Source organism: Heloderma suspectum, chromosome 5 (assembly GCF_057233095.1).
Source record: "Heloderma suspectum isolate Gila_16-S chromosome 5, 16-S_ref, whole genome shotgun sequence".
Lineage (NCBI taxonomy): Eukaryota > Metazoa > Chordata > Lepidosauria > Squamata > Helodermatidae > Heloderma > Heloderma suspectum.
Genome location: NC_139462.1, coordinates 4422338 through 4437929, shown reverse-complemented (window position 1 = coordinate 4437929; position 15592 = coordinate 4422338). Strand labels below are relative to the sequence as shown.

The 15592-nt window shown below is 51.1% G+C and overlaps 1 protein-coding gene across 1 annotated transcript in view; it reads left to right on the top strand.

Annotated features, from left to right (window-relative positions):
* Nucleotides 1–15592, top strand: part of LOC146343524 (shootin-1-like) — a 46840-nt gene that overhangs the window by 10754 nt on the left and 20494 nt on the right. Inside the window, exons 5-10 of the mRNA XM_084855247.1 lie at nucleotides 144–300; nucleotides 5613–5689; nucleotides 6318–6399; nucleotides 10569–10663; nucleotides 13301–13447; nucleotides 14867–15020. Of these exons, the coding sequence (XP_084711373.1) occupies nucleotides 144–300; nucleotides 5613–5689; nucleotides 6318–6399; nucleotides 10569–10663; nucleotides 13301–13447; nucleotides 14867–15020 (712 nt within the window). The remainder of the gene's footprint in view (nucleotides 1–143; nucleotides 301–5612; nucleotides 5690–6317; nucleotides 6400–10568; nucleotides 10664–13300; nucleotides 13448–14866; nucleotides 15021–15592) is intronic.

Here is a 15592-nt window from a genome sequence, read left to right as displayed (position 1 = left end):
TGGGGATGCCGGGGCTGAGCCTGCAAGCTTCGGCATGCAAGGTATGTGTTCTCCCACTGAGCTCACTCTCCCCACCACAACTCCGCTCCAGCTCTCATGACGTGCTTCACCTGACTCTCGTCCTGGCATCTCGACACCCCCAGGTGAACATGGAGAACAAGAAGCTGAAGCGGATCAGCGTGGCCTTGCTGCCCATGCTTGGCCACCTCCCAGGGGACCTCGCGAACCTGGGCAACGAGGAGGAGATCACCACCGAACCGGCCGTGGATCCAGTGTGTCAATATCTTCAGCAAACCAAAGGCGAGTCCAGAATCCCTTCCTCTCCTGTTCCAAGAGGGGGTCTGACGCTGTCTCATGCAGGGTCAGGCCCCTGGTCTCTCCAGCCCAGCACCATCCCCCGCGAGGGGCAGTGGCTCTCCCAAGCACGCACGTGGTTTTGGTGGTGGTTGAAGCTGGGACTTTCTGCAGGCAAAGCACAAGCTTGACAGCTGAGCTGGCCCCTCTCAGCTTGGCAGGCAGACACAGCACCTTGGGAGCCCAGACCGGACATGGCCAGAGAGCACAGCAGCAGATCATGAGCCTAGGAACAAATAGCCCAATAAGTTACGCCAGCACTGGCAGGCACCTACTGGGGGTTTATATCATGAGTGTTGAACCTCAGGCCCGTGGGCCAAACCCACCTGGGGTCTCATTCTGGCCCTCCAGGGTTCCTCAGATGGCCATGCCCCTCCCCTTGGCCACACCCTTTTCTCCCAACTGCCAATCATTTCTTAGTTTTCCAGCTTTTGCGCAGTCCCCCCCCCCACTCTAAAAGATTGAACTGCTTCTCCTATGGCTGAGTTACTGGCAATAGGAGCTTTAAGCAACAGTAGGCTAGTATGTTTGTGCGTCTCTTGTATATTTGGCCCCCTCTCCCTTTTGCCACTGGCACACCCACCACAGAATGTGCCCCCATCCCCAATGGACAACGGAACCCATGACCCAGGGAGGCGGTGGGCTCTCCCATGCTGGAGGCGTTCAAGACGAGGCTGGACAGCCACCTGTCAGGGATGCTCTGACTTGGATTCCTGCATTGAGCAGGGGGTTGGACTCGATGGCCTTGCAGGCCCCTTCCAGCCCTACTATTCTATGATTCTAAGAGCTCTTCCGAAACCGAATCCGGCCCTCTGGCTGAGAGAGGTTCCACACCCCAGTTGATATCCTGCTGCAGGGACATGGAAGTGTTCTTCGCCCCAGCTCCTTGGAGGAGATCAGTCCCCAGTTCAAGGGGAATCAGCCCATTGCTGAGCCCAGTGCCTCAGCACCACCAGCACTCCCAGGATGGCTCTCCTGTTGCTGCCTCTGGGGCTGGAGTGGTAGCAGGGGTAGGATTCCAGGGACAGAGGGGCTTTCTGGGGAGGAACCATTATCCAGGGCGGAAGGCTGTGTGTGAGTGGAGGGGGCTCTCCGAATGCTGCCTCCTCAGGCAGTCCCCGGAGGGGGTCTCTGCCAGTCTCGGGGGGTCGATGCCTAAGAGCCCTCCTCTGAGGCTGAGCTTTCTGGGGCTGAGTCCTGGACTGTGGTGCTTCCCTTTGGAACTCCTGACCAGGACTTTGGAACAACCAGTGCTGGAGAATCCAAATGGACCCGAAAGGTCTGCGTGTGGAACCCCTCCCTGGAAAGGCTTGGGAGGGGCCTGGGTGGCAAAAGCAGTGCAACAGAGCAAAGCATGCAGGCCAGGGATTGGTTTTCCGGGGGCGGGGGGTGTTTCCACAACAACGGAAGAAGAAGCAAATGGAGGAGTATCAATTTTTTTTTAATAGGAATCAGCTTTGCTGCACTTTGGTCTTTGCAGGGCTCCATGAGGGAGTGCTCCGCACCAGCAAAAATCACTTCACAGAACATACTTCCCGGTGGGGGTGGGGGTTGGAGTGAACATCATCTGACTGGCAGGGGCTACTCAACCGATAAGAGAGGCTCCCCTCCCCAGGCTCTCCCCCCTTCTCCTTTCCCTGAAGCTCCAGGTGCACCTGCATTTCAGGAGCAAGCCTCATCGACCACAACGGGAGTTACTTCTAGGTAGACCCGCATATCTTTGTGCTGGGAAACAGGAAACACCATTTTCTCCATAAAAATCACTCCTTCTCTCTCTCTCTCTCTCTCTCTCCCCCTTCCCTGCACCTGCATTAAGTACTTTCTTAAAGTGACAATCATTAAAAGAACAGAGTGTTCTCCCTGACAAACAATCTCCTTCTCTCTCTCCCTTCCCACACATTACTTGCTTCATTAAATAAACCATCAGTAGAGGAGGAACACAGTGATCCAGCTGCCCTGCTGGATCAACAGAAACTTCGAAGCTTTGACATTAAGGCTCCTAAGGGCGTTATTTCAATTCATGGGAATCTCAGTGACTCCCTGGAGTGCACATTTTGGGGCCAAGCCTCACTGAGCACATTGGGAGTTACTTCTGAGTAGACACACATATGCTTGTGCTGGGAAAGAGGGGTGGGTGGGAACACAGGGATGGGAAACCAGCCCCCTTTCTAACCCAATGCTGTGCAGGATTCCTATAATGAAGGTGTGAAGTAGTTACTTCCTAAGGCAATAAACCTGGGCCCCATCTACACCGGGCTTTTACTTTGGGGCTAGTGCGAGTTGTAAATTTGGTCCTGTTTAACCTCAGAACCTGCACCAGATGGGTTGGAAGCACCCCAGTGGGTAACTAAGCAATCCCAACAGGTAAACATCAACCCAAAACACCACTACAGACAAGATTGTAACTTGAAACCATATTTATGGCTTTATTGCTGAAAATTCAGGGGAAATACAAAATAAAATAAATAGCATGGTGGTTATATGAGCGTTAGAAATTCTCTAATAACAGAGAAAGAGAATGCAACAAAAACAGAAGATAAATCAAAAGAATTGCAACTGCCAAAGCTGGTACTATGAACTTGGCCAATAAGATAAGGGCTTGAGCTTCTAACATTGTTATGACTCCTCTTTCCAACTTACTCCTGTTTACTACTTGCAGTTCAAAGCTAAACGAAAACAATTCAACCTATGTGTTAACCCTCCCATGGCCTCCTGCTTCTTACTTGAATACAAAACTTATGCTGAAGCATTACTAAGTTCCTCTAGGCAGAGGAAGAGTAGAGGAAGGAGTTGGAGTGAACAGAAAACTCAAGACTTGGGAATAATTCCAGTTGTCACCTCTGAAGATGGGATTCCAAATCCCCTCCCTAGATACAACCTCCAAGTCCCAAACTCAGAAATCATTCTAAGTCCCAAATTCTAAGAATCTAAAAAGGTCTGTAGTTACCTAAGTCCGTGGGTTTGGTGGCACGGCAGAAAGAGGGAAGTGGAGCAGCAGCAGGAACAAAAGACACCAACAACCCTGGAGCTCCCATTCCCTGGGCTTTTATACCCCTGCTCTGGTCAAAGGTGGGGCCCAAGGAGCAATGAGACAATCAGCCTCTAATAGGAAATGGGGTGTACGTGGTTAGAGCATTTGCTCACCAATCAGAAACAAGGTGTCCCATCTATCTCCCACGATTTCATGTGTCCGGGGAACGTGTTTGGCACTATTATGAACGGGCTACTTTAAATCTCTCCACATATGACCGAAAGTCTGCCATCTGGGCTTGCGATCTTGATTGACGCATTGCTCTTCGGTATATCTTCTTTGAACTCCCGGTCATCTTTGGCCATTTTTGGTCATATCCGCCCAAACACCTCCTCCCAGTTGTCGCTCGTGCTCAGGGCTATGCTTCCCTGCCCAACTAGCATCGAGTAGGGGCATTCTCTTATCAGCAGGGGTACACCACGAGAAGTCAAAACAGTACTTTTCCTCCTCTCAGTAGGCATCTGAGCATGCTCACTTCTGCTGTTCATCTCATTTAGACACTCTGCCAGCACATCGTGGCCTTGAGCAAGTTCTGTGAAGCCGCTTGTAAAGACTGCTGCATTTTTTTCCCTCCTCAGAAACAGTCCTGAAAAAATCTCAGTTAGGGTCTCAGTTAGTGAAATAACATCATTTAGTATAGAATCAAACTTCACGGTCTTCTTGCCCAGGGGCCAAGAGTCCGGAATACAAAGCTGCTTATGAGTCTGGGGTCTTCTAGGGGCTCTTCCTGTAGGCCTCTCCCAGATTAAACCAGCCATTTTTACTCTTTGTTAACCCTTTTCAGCACCAGATTAACACGAGTCAAGGTCCCTCCTGATAAATGACACAGTTGCGACTTCGCAGCCATCTGTGGTTTTTTCCTGGAAAAAGCGGAGTTCCAAGGAGTCGTTTTACTGCAATTTTTTTGGTTTGCTGCAGGTTCCCCTGCGGTTGCGGGCTGTCTGTTCCTTCTCTGAACTGACTTCGCATCTTACAGTGGGCATGTTGTAGGCGTGTGTAGTGCCTGCGTCTCTGTGATGCCCCTTTACTTCCCCCATCCCTTTGCAGCAGCGCAGCTACAGAGGGGTGTTTTCATCTATTTAATCACACTTTTGCAGAGTTTTGCAGCTTCGCATCTTTGCAACAGTTGTGGACTGAGTACCTAAGGGCTGGGTGGGGGGTCTTGGGGAAGGACCAACATCACTCTGGCCACCATTTCTGAGTGATGGCTAGGCACATAGCGTTCACACTTGTGAGTGCGAACCATCGCAAGAGTCTTGGGCTGGGGAACTGACAAACTGATGGTGTGGAAGTGAAGGTGCACGGAACACCCACTTTTTACATAAAAAGAGATGGAAAGACACAGCAGAGCCCCTCAAATACAAAACAGCCACTGAATTGTTGGACCTCCACACTCACAGGACTGCACAGCTGCGCATTTCAGTAAAATGGCCCCCCAAAAGGGCATGGTGAGTCTGTAAGGGAAGCGTGCAGTACATTGTGAGTGTATCGCAGGGCATGCTGACTCGAAGCTGCATTGCTGTGCAGTTGTGACGGGGAAGGGGGGTCAAAGCAGTGCCATATAGATGCGTCCCCAAACAACGGAGAATCAGAGCCTTGAGATCACACTTTACAGCCTGTAGGGACTTTGTGCTTTAAACTGTGCCATGTCAGTTGAGGGGGATCTCTGTAAATTCTGATGTGGGAATTCAGGGGACAAGCTTCACTGAGCACGATGGGAGTTACTTCGGTGTAGACACTAATTGGTGTGTGCTGGGAAACACCCTTTGACCGGGATCATGGTGAAAGGCACACCCCTGGGCAGGGCTGGCATACCTGAGGTCAATGCAGGGGTTGGGGCACACAGCAACTATACCGGGGAGAACCCGACTTGAGGAAATGAATTGGACTGTAAGCAGGAAAATTTAAGCAGTCTCAGAAAATCCGGATTTTCCCTGATAAGCTCCAGGGTGGCTGCTGGATGGCCACGTCATCATGTATCCCTAACGACCTCCAAATGTAGCCAGCTCAGAGTAAATCACTCGTGGAGACACACACACACGTCAGGGTTTTGCCTCAGCACCTGTGAAATGGGCCAGTGGGAGAAGCGTGGCTGCCTGATGTGCAGCCTGAGCAGGGTGGGGGCAGAAGAGCAAGCCCCGGGGTCTGACCAGCCACCGCCAGCATGTCACGTGAGGATGGAGCCCCACGGCCACTCACCTTTCCCTGTCTCCCTCGTGTGCCCCAGACCTTCAAGCAAAGCTTTCCCAGCTGCTGGGCGAGAAGAAGGAACTGGTCGTGCAAGCGAAGGTGCTCCGGGAGCAGGTACTGCGGGTTACCCCGAGGGAGGGAGCGGCCAGCTGGCTTCAGGGCTGAGGGTTGGGGGGGCCCACCAAGTGCCGGCCGAGTGCCGTTAAGTTTCCAAGCCTCACGTTCTGGAAGGCCTGGAGACCCGGGATCCCCACCCAGCGAAGCATTGCTGCAGTGCACAGCGAGCTCCTGCCCTGCTGGCTGGCTGTTGTGGCCCAGGAAGAGCGCTGCCAGGGCCGACCCAGAGGGAAGGAGGGGCGCCTGCCCTGCACAAACTGGTCCACCTTTGAGACCTCTTGTGCCTCTCCATGCCCAGTCAGCCCATGGCTCAGCCAGCAGAACATCTCGTGTAGCAGGGGCTGGGAACGGGCCCGTCCTCTCTGCCTGAGATCTAGGAGAGCGTCTTCCGGTCAGAGTGGGCTGAGCCAAGCCGTCTCACTATGTAGCCCTGGGGCAAAGCACACTATTCCCACAGCCTCCACTCTCACAATCTGCAACAGGGGGAGACCAACACTGGCCTGCCTTGCAGGGCTGTTGTAATAATAATGTCTGTGCAGCACTTTGCACATACGTCTGCTCTGTAAATGCAAAATATTATGATGTTTATTCTACTTATTGTTTTTAAAACCTCCTTTGTGCAAAGCTGGAAGAGGAACGCGTGAAGACGCAGACTCTGCAAGCTTTGGTGGAGCACAATCAGAGGGCTTTGAAGAGGGTCAAACAAGGTGAGTTGGGGAAGGGGTCTTGGAAGAGTCTGCTGTCGATTATCATGTTTGTTTATTTATTTGTGACACTTATATAATGCTGAATATAATAAAATCCCTCAGCTGTTCACAATAAATATTAAAATCAGACTTAGGGAGCAATCCTATGTCCCCTAGACAGTGTCTGGGGGTCATAGGATATTTTGGGTTCCTGGATCTGCGCACAGAGCCACACTCACTGCCCCCTCCCTCACCCCCCTGCAGCCAGCGCAGAGAGCCGCGCTGGCTGCTGCTAGGAGCTCACAAATGCAAGTTTGCAGGGGGTGAAGGGGGTGTTCCTGGGGAGGGGAAGAGAAGAAACCAGGGCAGCAGCCATAAGACAAATCCTATGGCCTCCCCAGCCTCCTTCCCTCCCCTCCGCAAAGCCTCCACTAGAGGCTTCCCTTAGTTTCGGAATGACCAGCAAGGCCTCCTTTGCTGAGCTTAAAGGTTGCCTGGGTATGTAGAAGGGAAGGCGGACTGCCAGGCACCATGGTCCCAAGTTGCTTAGGGCTTTGTATGACAACAACATGACCTTGTATGTGGCTCGGTAGCTAATAGGCAGCCAGTGCAGCTCTTTTACCACAGGTGTTATGTGAGCATAGCTGGGTGACCCAGTCAGCACCCAGCTGCTGCCTTCTGCACTAGCTGCAGCTTCTGAACCACACACAAGGGCAGCCCCACATAGAGCACATTGCAGTAGTCTAGTTGTGAGGTTACCAGTTACCTGTTGGATAAGTCTGATCGATTATGCCTGTGCATGCATTCTTAGAAGCATAGAATAGTAGTGTTGGAAGGGGCCTATAAGACCATCGACTCCAACCCCCTACTCCATGAAGGAATCTAAGTCAAAGCATCCCTGACAGCTGGCTGTCCAGCTTCATCTTGAATGCCTCCAGTGTGGGAGAGCCCACCACCTCCCTAGGGAATGGGTTCCATTGTCATATTGCTCTACCAGACAGAAGCTTTTCCTGATGTTCAGCCGGAATCTGGCTTCTTGTAACTTGAGCCCATGATTCTGTGTCCTGCACTCTGGGACGATCGAGAAGAGATGCTGGCCTTCCTCTCTGTGACAACCTTTCAAGTACTTGAAAAGCGCTATCCTATCTCCCCTCAGTCTTCTCTTCTCAAGGCTAAACATGACTCTGATGTTTAGACTCTGACCACCATGTTCCTTTTATTCCTTGCTCCATTTATTTTAACCCAGATGCTCTCGATGGGGCTACCAAGCTCATCCTCCTGTATTTCTGTGCAGAGATATTATTTTTCACATATAGTGCAACCCCACCTCCCTTTCTGTTTCTCCTGTTCTTTTCGAAGTTATATCCTTCAAGTGCTGTATTCCAGTCATGGGAGTCGTCCCACCAAGTCTCAGTTACACCTATCAAGTCATAATTTCTCTCCTGCATTAAGAGTTCAAGTTTGTTCTGTTTGTTCCCCATACTCTGGGCATTAGTGTACAGACATTGAAGACCATGTCCTTCATAGTCTGGCTTTCTTCCTACATGTTTCTGAAGACTATTATTGGGCACTATTAGAGCTGTTCTCTCCATTGCGGTGCATGAGCCTTCGTCTATTGTTACCCCCAACTTTACATCTCCCTTCCCCGTAAGATTCAGTTGAAAGCCCTCCTGGTAAAGTTATTCATGCTGTGGCCAAACACATTCTTCCCAGCCCTTGTGAGGTGTAACCCATCCCTTGCCAACAGTCCATCTTCCAGGAAGTATAGCCCGGGGTCCCAGAATCCAAATCTCTCGCGTTGGCACCACCTTTGTAGCCAGTCATTCACCTAGAGTATTTTTCTTTCCTTTTCTATCTCTCTTCTAACTACTGGGAGGATGGATGAGAAAACTATCTGGGCCCCAAAGTTCTTGCGTTTCCTTCCCAAAGCTTCAAAGTCTGACATGATTTCTTCGTAGCTCTGCTTGGCGGTATCATTTTTCCCACATGGATGAGAAGAAAGGGATACCTGTCAGTGGGCTTCATGAGTGTAGGCAACCCTTCAGTCATGTCTCTAATCCATCCTCCCGGGAGACAGAATACCTGGCGAGTCCACGGGTCTTCGCGACATACTTGGGTTTTGATCCCATGCAGCAAGGAGTCTCCCACTACTACTACTCTTTTCTTCTTGTAGCTGTAGGCCTTGGTTTCATTGCCTCTGCTTGATTGACCTTCAGCCTCTTGCTCACTTTCATGTGGAGGAACAGAAAGGGAGGTGGGGTTGCCCTGTAATTCTTCCTCTGCAGGCTGTCCTCCAGTCTCATCCTCAAGTACCTGGAAACGGTTCCATAGTTCCACTACTTCCACTGGTGCCGAGTGTCTTCTAGCTCTTCTGCTCCTGTCACCCTTTTCCAAGGAGTATCCTCTACTTCATTTTTCCTCATCTCAGCATTGTCCCCTTCTGCCTCAGCTTGCTGTTGCTCTTCTAGCTTCTGTTCTTCACTTTGCTGCTGCAGTTCTACCATTCTGTCCAAGAACTCTTTGTGTTCTCTTATTCCTCAGAGGGTTGACAGTCACCACTCCAGTCCATTTACTTTTTCTTCCAGCAGCATGATCAACTTGCACTTGTTGCAGGTGTAGGCCATGTTGTTCTCAGGCAAGAAAACAAACATGGCACACACCTTGCAGGTCACCACCACTGGGGAGTCTTGTCCTTCCATAGCCCCGTTTCCCTTTTTGTGTCTAGCTTTGTGATTGTTCTAGACTAGCCTGTGCCTGCTCCTCTACCCAGTAGAGGTTAAAAGCAGAGTCCCACTGGTGTGGAAGTGTGTGTTACAAGAAAAATACATTTTTTAAAATGACATTGCTTTGTAAATTTACACACATATTTGATGGACCACAATATGGATCCTAGAGAAACAAAGAGTAGATTGTGCCAGATAGAATCCAGCCCCCTCACAATGTGGAAGACACAAAGTCTGAAGCTGACCCATTAGCCAACAGCCCCCCCCCAATAAAGGCCTTCCAAAAAAATAAAAGCCTAGACAAGTGAGTGACCATGAAGGAAATGCCAACTCAGGAAGGGAGGCAACTCCAGCTGCAGAACCAGGCATCTTGGGAGAAGGGGGAACCCACTGGCAGCCTTGAGAGCTAAATCGAAATGCCATGATCAGAGGCAGTCTGTCTCTCAAAACCAGTTGCTGGAGGTGAACAACAGGGGAGAGCTGTTGCCCTGTTTGAGGGCTTTCCTGATGCATCTGGCTGCCCACTGTTGGAGGCAGGAAGCTGGGTTAGGTGAATCCTTGTTCTGATCCAGCAGAGATCATCTTCTATTATGGATGAGATGAGCAAGAAGAGACTCAATGGAAATAGGACTGCTGACCTTTTAAGAGCTCTGGGGGTGGAAGATAACATAACATGGGAACCTAGGAAACACCCTGCTGCTGGATCAGGCCAGAGGCCACTCTCGTTCAGCATCCTCTTTCCCACAGAGGCCGATCAGATGCCCCCATGGGAAACCCACAAGCAGCATCCAAGGGCAGCAGTCAGTGCCGACTCCAGGTTGGGGGGGGGGGTTGCTAAGGCAAGACCCCCTCCTTGGACCCCCTCCCTCAGTGCCTCTACCTTCTCCCACTTGCTTGCATGATAGCCAGGGAGCAAGATGGCCGCGGCATCTGCTGCTCCTCCTTCTCACCACCACTGTTGTCTGGGCCAGAGCGAGAGGCAGGTGAGCAAGCAGGCTGCGAGGGTGAAGTGAAGGATCCGGTCCAGGGGCTCTTGGCAGTGGGACTGCGCTTGGTGCTGGTCTGACAGCAGTCCTCTCCCACTCTGGTTCCCCAGGAACTGGCATTCATCGCTGCGCTGCCTCTGATCCTGGAGGCAGCATATCACCACCATGAGCAGGAGCCGCTGATCGCCTGGTCCTCCATGAACTTGTCTAATTTCGTTTTAAACCCGTCTGCCCTGATGGCCATGGCCGCATCTTGTGGCTACTCCTGTTGCAAACGTGGGGTAGGGCGGGGCCAGTGGCCTTGAAAGGAAGGATGTGGCAACCCTTGGGGGAGTGAAGGTCAGGACTGGGCTTTGGAAGGAATCACAAAGAGTCCACCCTGAGGGCATCTCAGCCTCTGGTTGCTGTAGCAACACAGCCTGCCTTCTCATCCCTGGTGTAATGCAATGTCGATGGATGTCTCCTTTGGCACATTCTCCAGTATTCTGCCAGGTCACTGAGGAATATGGAAAGATGTCTCAGCAGCTGGATCTGGAAGAGGAACTGAGGCAGCAAGCAGAGGCCTTTGCTTACCAGGTATGAATTCAAGTAGCAGGCCCCCCCCACACACACACACACAATTGTGTCTGGATATGGGCAAAGGTATAATCACTTCAGTTGAACAAGAAAGAAACTAAATGACACAGGCATGGGAGGGGCAAGGAATATAGAGTTAGTCAACAGTGATGTCCCAGGCGCTGGCCAATAGGTGCCTATCGTCCTCCCGGCACCACAGAAGCAGGAGGCATGCATGCTAGGGAAGAATCACATTTTCCCAACAATAAGATGATGTCTATTGAATGCTGGGAAAACATGATGGCCTCTCAATAGCAGCTCTTCGGAAAATATATAGGGTGGCCGCAGCCCTCTCTTTGAAGGGTTGCCAGAGGACTGTCCTCTGTTTTGAAGAGTTCTCCGCTTGAAGGGCTCTACTGTGCAGTTCCAACTTAAAGGCAAGACCTACAGTCAGGGCCAGAAATAATGGAACAAGGATAACTGTTTTGGCAGTTGGCCACCGTACACCACCACATTGAAATTGAAAGGAAACACACCCAGATGGGAGCGAAGTCAGGACTTTCAGCTGTAATTCAAGGGGTTTGGCAAAAGTGGGGCACTAACTGTTCAGGAAGGACAGCCAGTGGCATACACACACACCCATCATTGGTGGCTCATAAGTAATGGAACGAATGGCTGACAAGCAGCTGCATGGCCAGGTGTGGCCTGTTTCCTGGGTACCAGGAAATGAGTGTTACATTTGCATTTGGTAGCTGTTCACTGGAACCCCCAACATGAGGTCCAAAGGTGTCCATGCGAGTGAAGGAGGCCATCATTAGGCTGAGGAAACAAAATAAACCCATCAGAGAGATAGCAAAAATAGTGGGAGTGGCCAGTACAACAGTTTGGAGCATCCTGAAAAAGAAGGAATTAACTGGCAAGCTCAGCAACAGCAAAAAGCCTGGAAGACCACGGAAGACAACTAAAGTGGATGACTGCAGAATGCTGCTCATGGTGAAGAGGAACCCTTTCACAACATCTAGCCAGGTCAAGAACGCTCTTGTGGAGGTAGGCATGTCATTGTCAACATCTACAGTCAAGACACGGCTTTATGAATGTAAATACAGAGGCTTCACAACAAGGTGCAACCACTGGTAACGCTCAAGAACAGACAGGCCAGATCAGCCTTTGCCAGCAAACACGTAAAAAAGCCTGCCCAGTTCTGGAGTAAGATTCTTTGGACTGATGAAACCAAGATTAACTTGTACCAGAATGATGGGAAGAGAACAGTATGGAGAAGGAAAGGAACAGCTCATGATCCAAAGCATACCACATCATCTGTCAAACATGGGGGAGGCAGTGTTATGGCATGGACATATATGGCTGCCAATGGAGCCGGGTCACTGGTGTTTACTGATGACCTAACTGCTGATCAAAGCAGCAGGATGAATTCTGAAGTGTATAGGGCTGTACTTTCTGCTCAGATTCAGCCAAATGCTGCCAAACAGATAGGACACCGCTTCATATTGCAGATGGATATTGACCTGAAACATACAGCAAAAGCTACCCCAGAGTTTCTCAAGGCAAAGAAGTGGGATGCTCTTCAATGGCCAAGTCCGTCACCTGATCTCCACCCAGTAGAGCATGCTTTTCACTTACTGAAGACAAGACTGAAGGCAGAAAGACCCACAAATAAGCAGCAGCTGAAGGCAGCTGCAGTAAAGGCCTGGCAAAGCATCTCGAGGGAGGAAACTCAGCATTTGGTCACGTCCATGGGTTCCAGACTTCAGGCAGTCATTGACTGCAAAGGATTTTCAGGTATTAAAGGCGATCCTTAAGTTTGAAATGATGTTGGTTTGTTCCATTACTTATGAGCCACCAACGCCGGGGGTGTGCGTATGCCACTGGCTGTCCTTCCTGGATGGTTAGTGCCCCACTTTTGTCAAACCCCTTGAATTACAGCTGAAAGTCCTGACTTCGCTCCCATCTGGGTGTGCTTCCTTTCAACTTCAATGTGGTGGTGTACAGAGGCCAACTGCCAAAACAGTTATCCTTGTTCCAATATTTCTGGCCCTGAGTCCCCTGACTGTTGCCCATCCCCAGCTGCCAGACTGAACAGGCAGGGCGCCCAGGTCCCCTGGCCACAGTCTCCTGTGCTGTGGGGAGATGCACTGTAATTCTATTTAAATTAGAATGATTGTTTCTAAAATCGCATCCATATGTATAACTTAGCTTACGCAAATGTTATGCAAATCACTGCCCTCTTTTTTTGGCAATTCATAAGCAGCCACACTAGAACTATGCTGGGATCCCCACACCCACATATTTACCACCTCCAAAAATAACTGTCTACAAAGGGGCTAACACTGCCCAGTAGAACTAAGGTTAAGCGGTTTTCAGAGTGATCGCAAGAGCAAGAAACTCTGCCTGCCTGCTTGTTTGAAGAAAGAGAGAGAAAGAGAGAGAGAGTCACAGGATCTTGCATGTGCAAATTCCCAAACACCGGAAAGTGGAGCTCTGTGTGCTTACTGGAGCATCTGCGTACAAAACGGAGGCATGTGTGACTGGACCAATTTCACGAGGGGAGACTGTGGCAGAAGGTGAGGCCTGCTCTGGATTTCTGCCACTGAAGCTCCTGCCCTAGCACTAAGTTCCCCCTCCTCACCACCCACTTCACAGATGTTGGTGAAGCAGAAGGAGGCCAACCGGCAGAGCACGATCCTGATGCAGAATGCTGGGCCAGATGTCCAGCTTCTCCGAGCCCTGGACGAGGTGGCCAAGTTGACCCGGGCACTGGAAGAAGCCAAGCAGGAACACCAGGCCAAGGTGAGTCATTAGACTCTTCCTGCCCATGTGCCTCAACAGGGACAGAGCTCTTGCCCTTGTGTAGAATGACATTTGGGCGGAGTCTCCTGGAACCAAACGATGCTCTTCCAAGAGGGAAGGAGGTGCAGGGTGACAAATGCCTGAAATGGAATGCAATGTTGTTTGGACTAGACTGGGGCAGAATTGTTCCAGAGCCCACTTATTCAGGTGTTCAGAAGTTTTTTGCTTCTGTGCCTGCAAATGGGACACCCAGGAACACACCAAGACAGCCATCCCCAACCTGGTGCCCTCCAGATGTGTTGGACTGCAACTCCTATCATTCCCAGCCAGCATGACATTTGGTGCAGTCCTGACATCTGGAGTGGGGTGGGGGTGTCCCCCAATGCAAAGAGCCCCTTCAGAGGACGGGTTCTCCTTGGGACCACAGCAAGGGAGGAAAGAGTTCAGTCCCCCCTCCACGCCTGCTCTAATACTGTTAATCATCACACACACCCCCCATCTCATGCCATTTGCTTTCGAAACAGCAACCACCACAGCAGCCCTGCTGGTTAGATGCAAAGAAGCATTAACGCCATGAGTAGTTTGGCCCTCAGCACCACCTCTGTGCCTTTCCAAGCTCCTGGGTTGGATCCTTGGGGCCTCCAGTTGGGTAAGCCAGGGAAAGGCTTTGGTGAGCCAGTGCCGATACTGGCATGATGGACCAAGCGCCTGACTCGGCCAAGGGAGCGCCTTCTGTCTACTGTGTCAGTGGGGCTAATTCCCAAGAACGCACACAGGCTGGGAGCCCACAGAGCACCCCAGATCTGCCACCTGACACAGCCACCTGCCCTCCTCTCATGGCAGGACGGCCTCCAGGGACACCCCTGCCCAACAGAAGGATGTTAAGACAGGAGGAGAGGCCTACTGGATCACAGCAAGGCGCTCCGTCTGTTCCGGCCTCCCACGGTGGCCAGGTCAGCCCAACGCCCCCGGGAAGGCCACCGGCAGGGCAGGAAGGCAAGCCCCACCCCTGCCATTTGTCCCTCAGCGACTGGGATTAGAGCTACACGGCTTCTGCAGCTGAAGGTTCCAGCTGGCCTCCATGACTAAGAGCCATTAGATCAGCTCTCCCTTCCTTGGAGATCAATTTGGCTAATCCCCGTTTAAAGTCAGCTAAGTCAGCGGCTATCACCACATCTTGTGGCAGCAAATTCAGAAAGTGAACTCTGTGTTGTGCGAAGGAAGGCATTTTCTCATCTGCCCTGAATCTCCTGCCTACCCATTTCATTGACTGGTGCCGAGTTCGAGTGATACGAGTGAGGGAGAACCCCCCCCCCATGCCACTCTCTTTCCACTTTTTCCACATTCTTGGGTGTTCGGAGGGGAGGGACTTTCCCTTTGGCTTCGAGTGTCCTGCTCATGTCCCCTTTGGCTCTCCAGGTGAAGGATCTGGAGGCCCAGTTAGGGGAACGGCCACAGCAGGAAGAACTGCACAAGCTCCAGACTTCGCTGGTCATGGCGGAAGAAGAGAAAGAATGCCTGGAAAAGCGACTGCTCCAAACAGAGGAGAGAAATTCCACGTTGGAAGAGAGAGGTGCAGCATTTAGATGTGGTTGCCAGATTCTTCCATCTTGTTCCTTTAAGGCAGGGGTGCAGAACCAAGGGCCCAAACTGGCCCACCAGCATTCCCCATAGGGCCATGCACAATGACCATGCCCTTGTCCAAAGGTGCACGATTTATACAGGTTGCAGAACCCAGCTTTTCTTGGTGCAGAATTTGGATTGCCTGGGCACAGAATATTGTTGGTTTTTTAATTTGTTAAAAAACACACCCAACAACGGATGTGCATACTAGCCAGTCAAATGCTGGCTCAGATGTCATTTTTGCTTCTCCCTTGAAACTATGTTCTAGGAGGGAGCTGCCCACAGGGTTGATTTTTTTTTTAAGTGTTGCATGAATATTTGTCCATCTATCCCTTCATCCACCGCCTTCTTGGCTTTGTTTGAAAGGAAACTTGTTTAAAAGCCCCAAACTGTTATAGGGATTGGGCGTCTTGGTAACATCCCAGACGGCAGTCGATCCACATCGTGCGCAGCTGGCTCCTGCTGTAAAAGTGTTCCATTTGTCTTCACCCTGACTGTCTGGATTTCATGCATCCCTGGCCA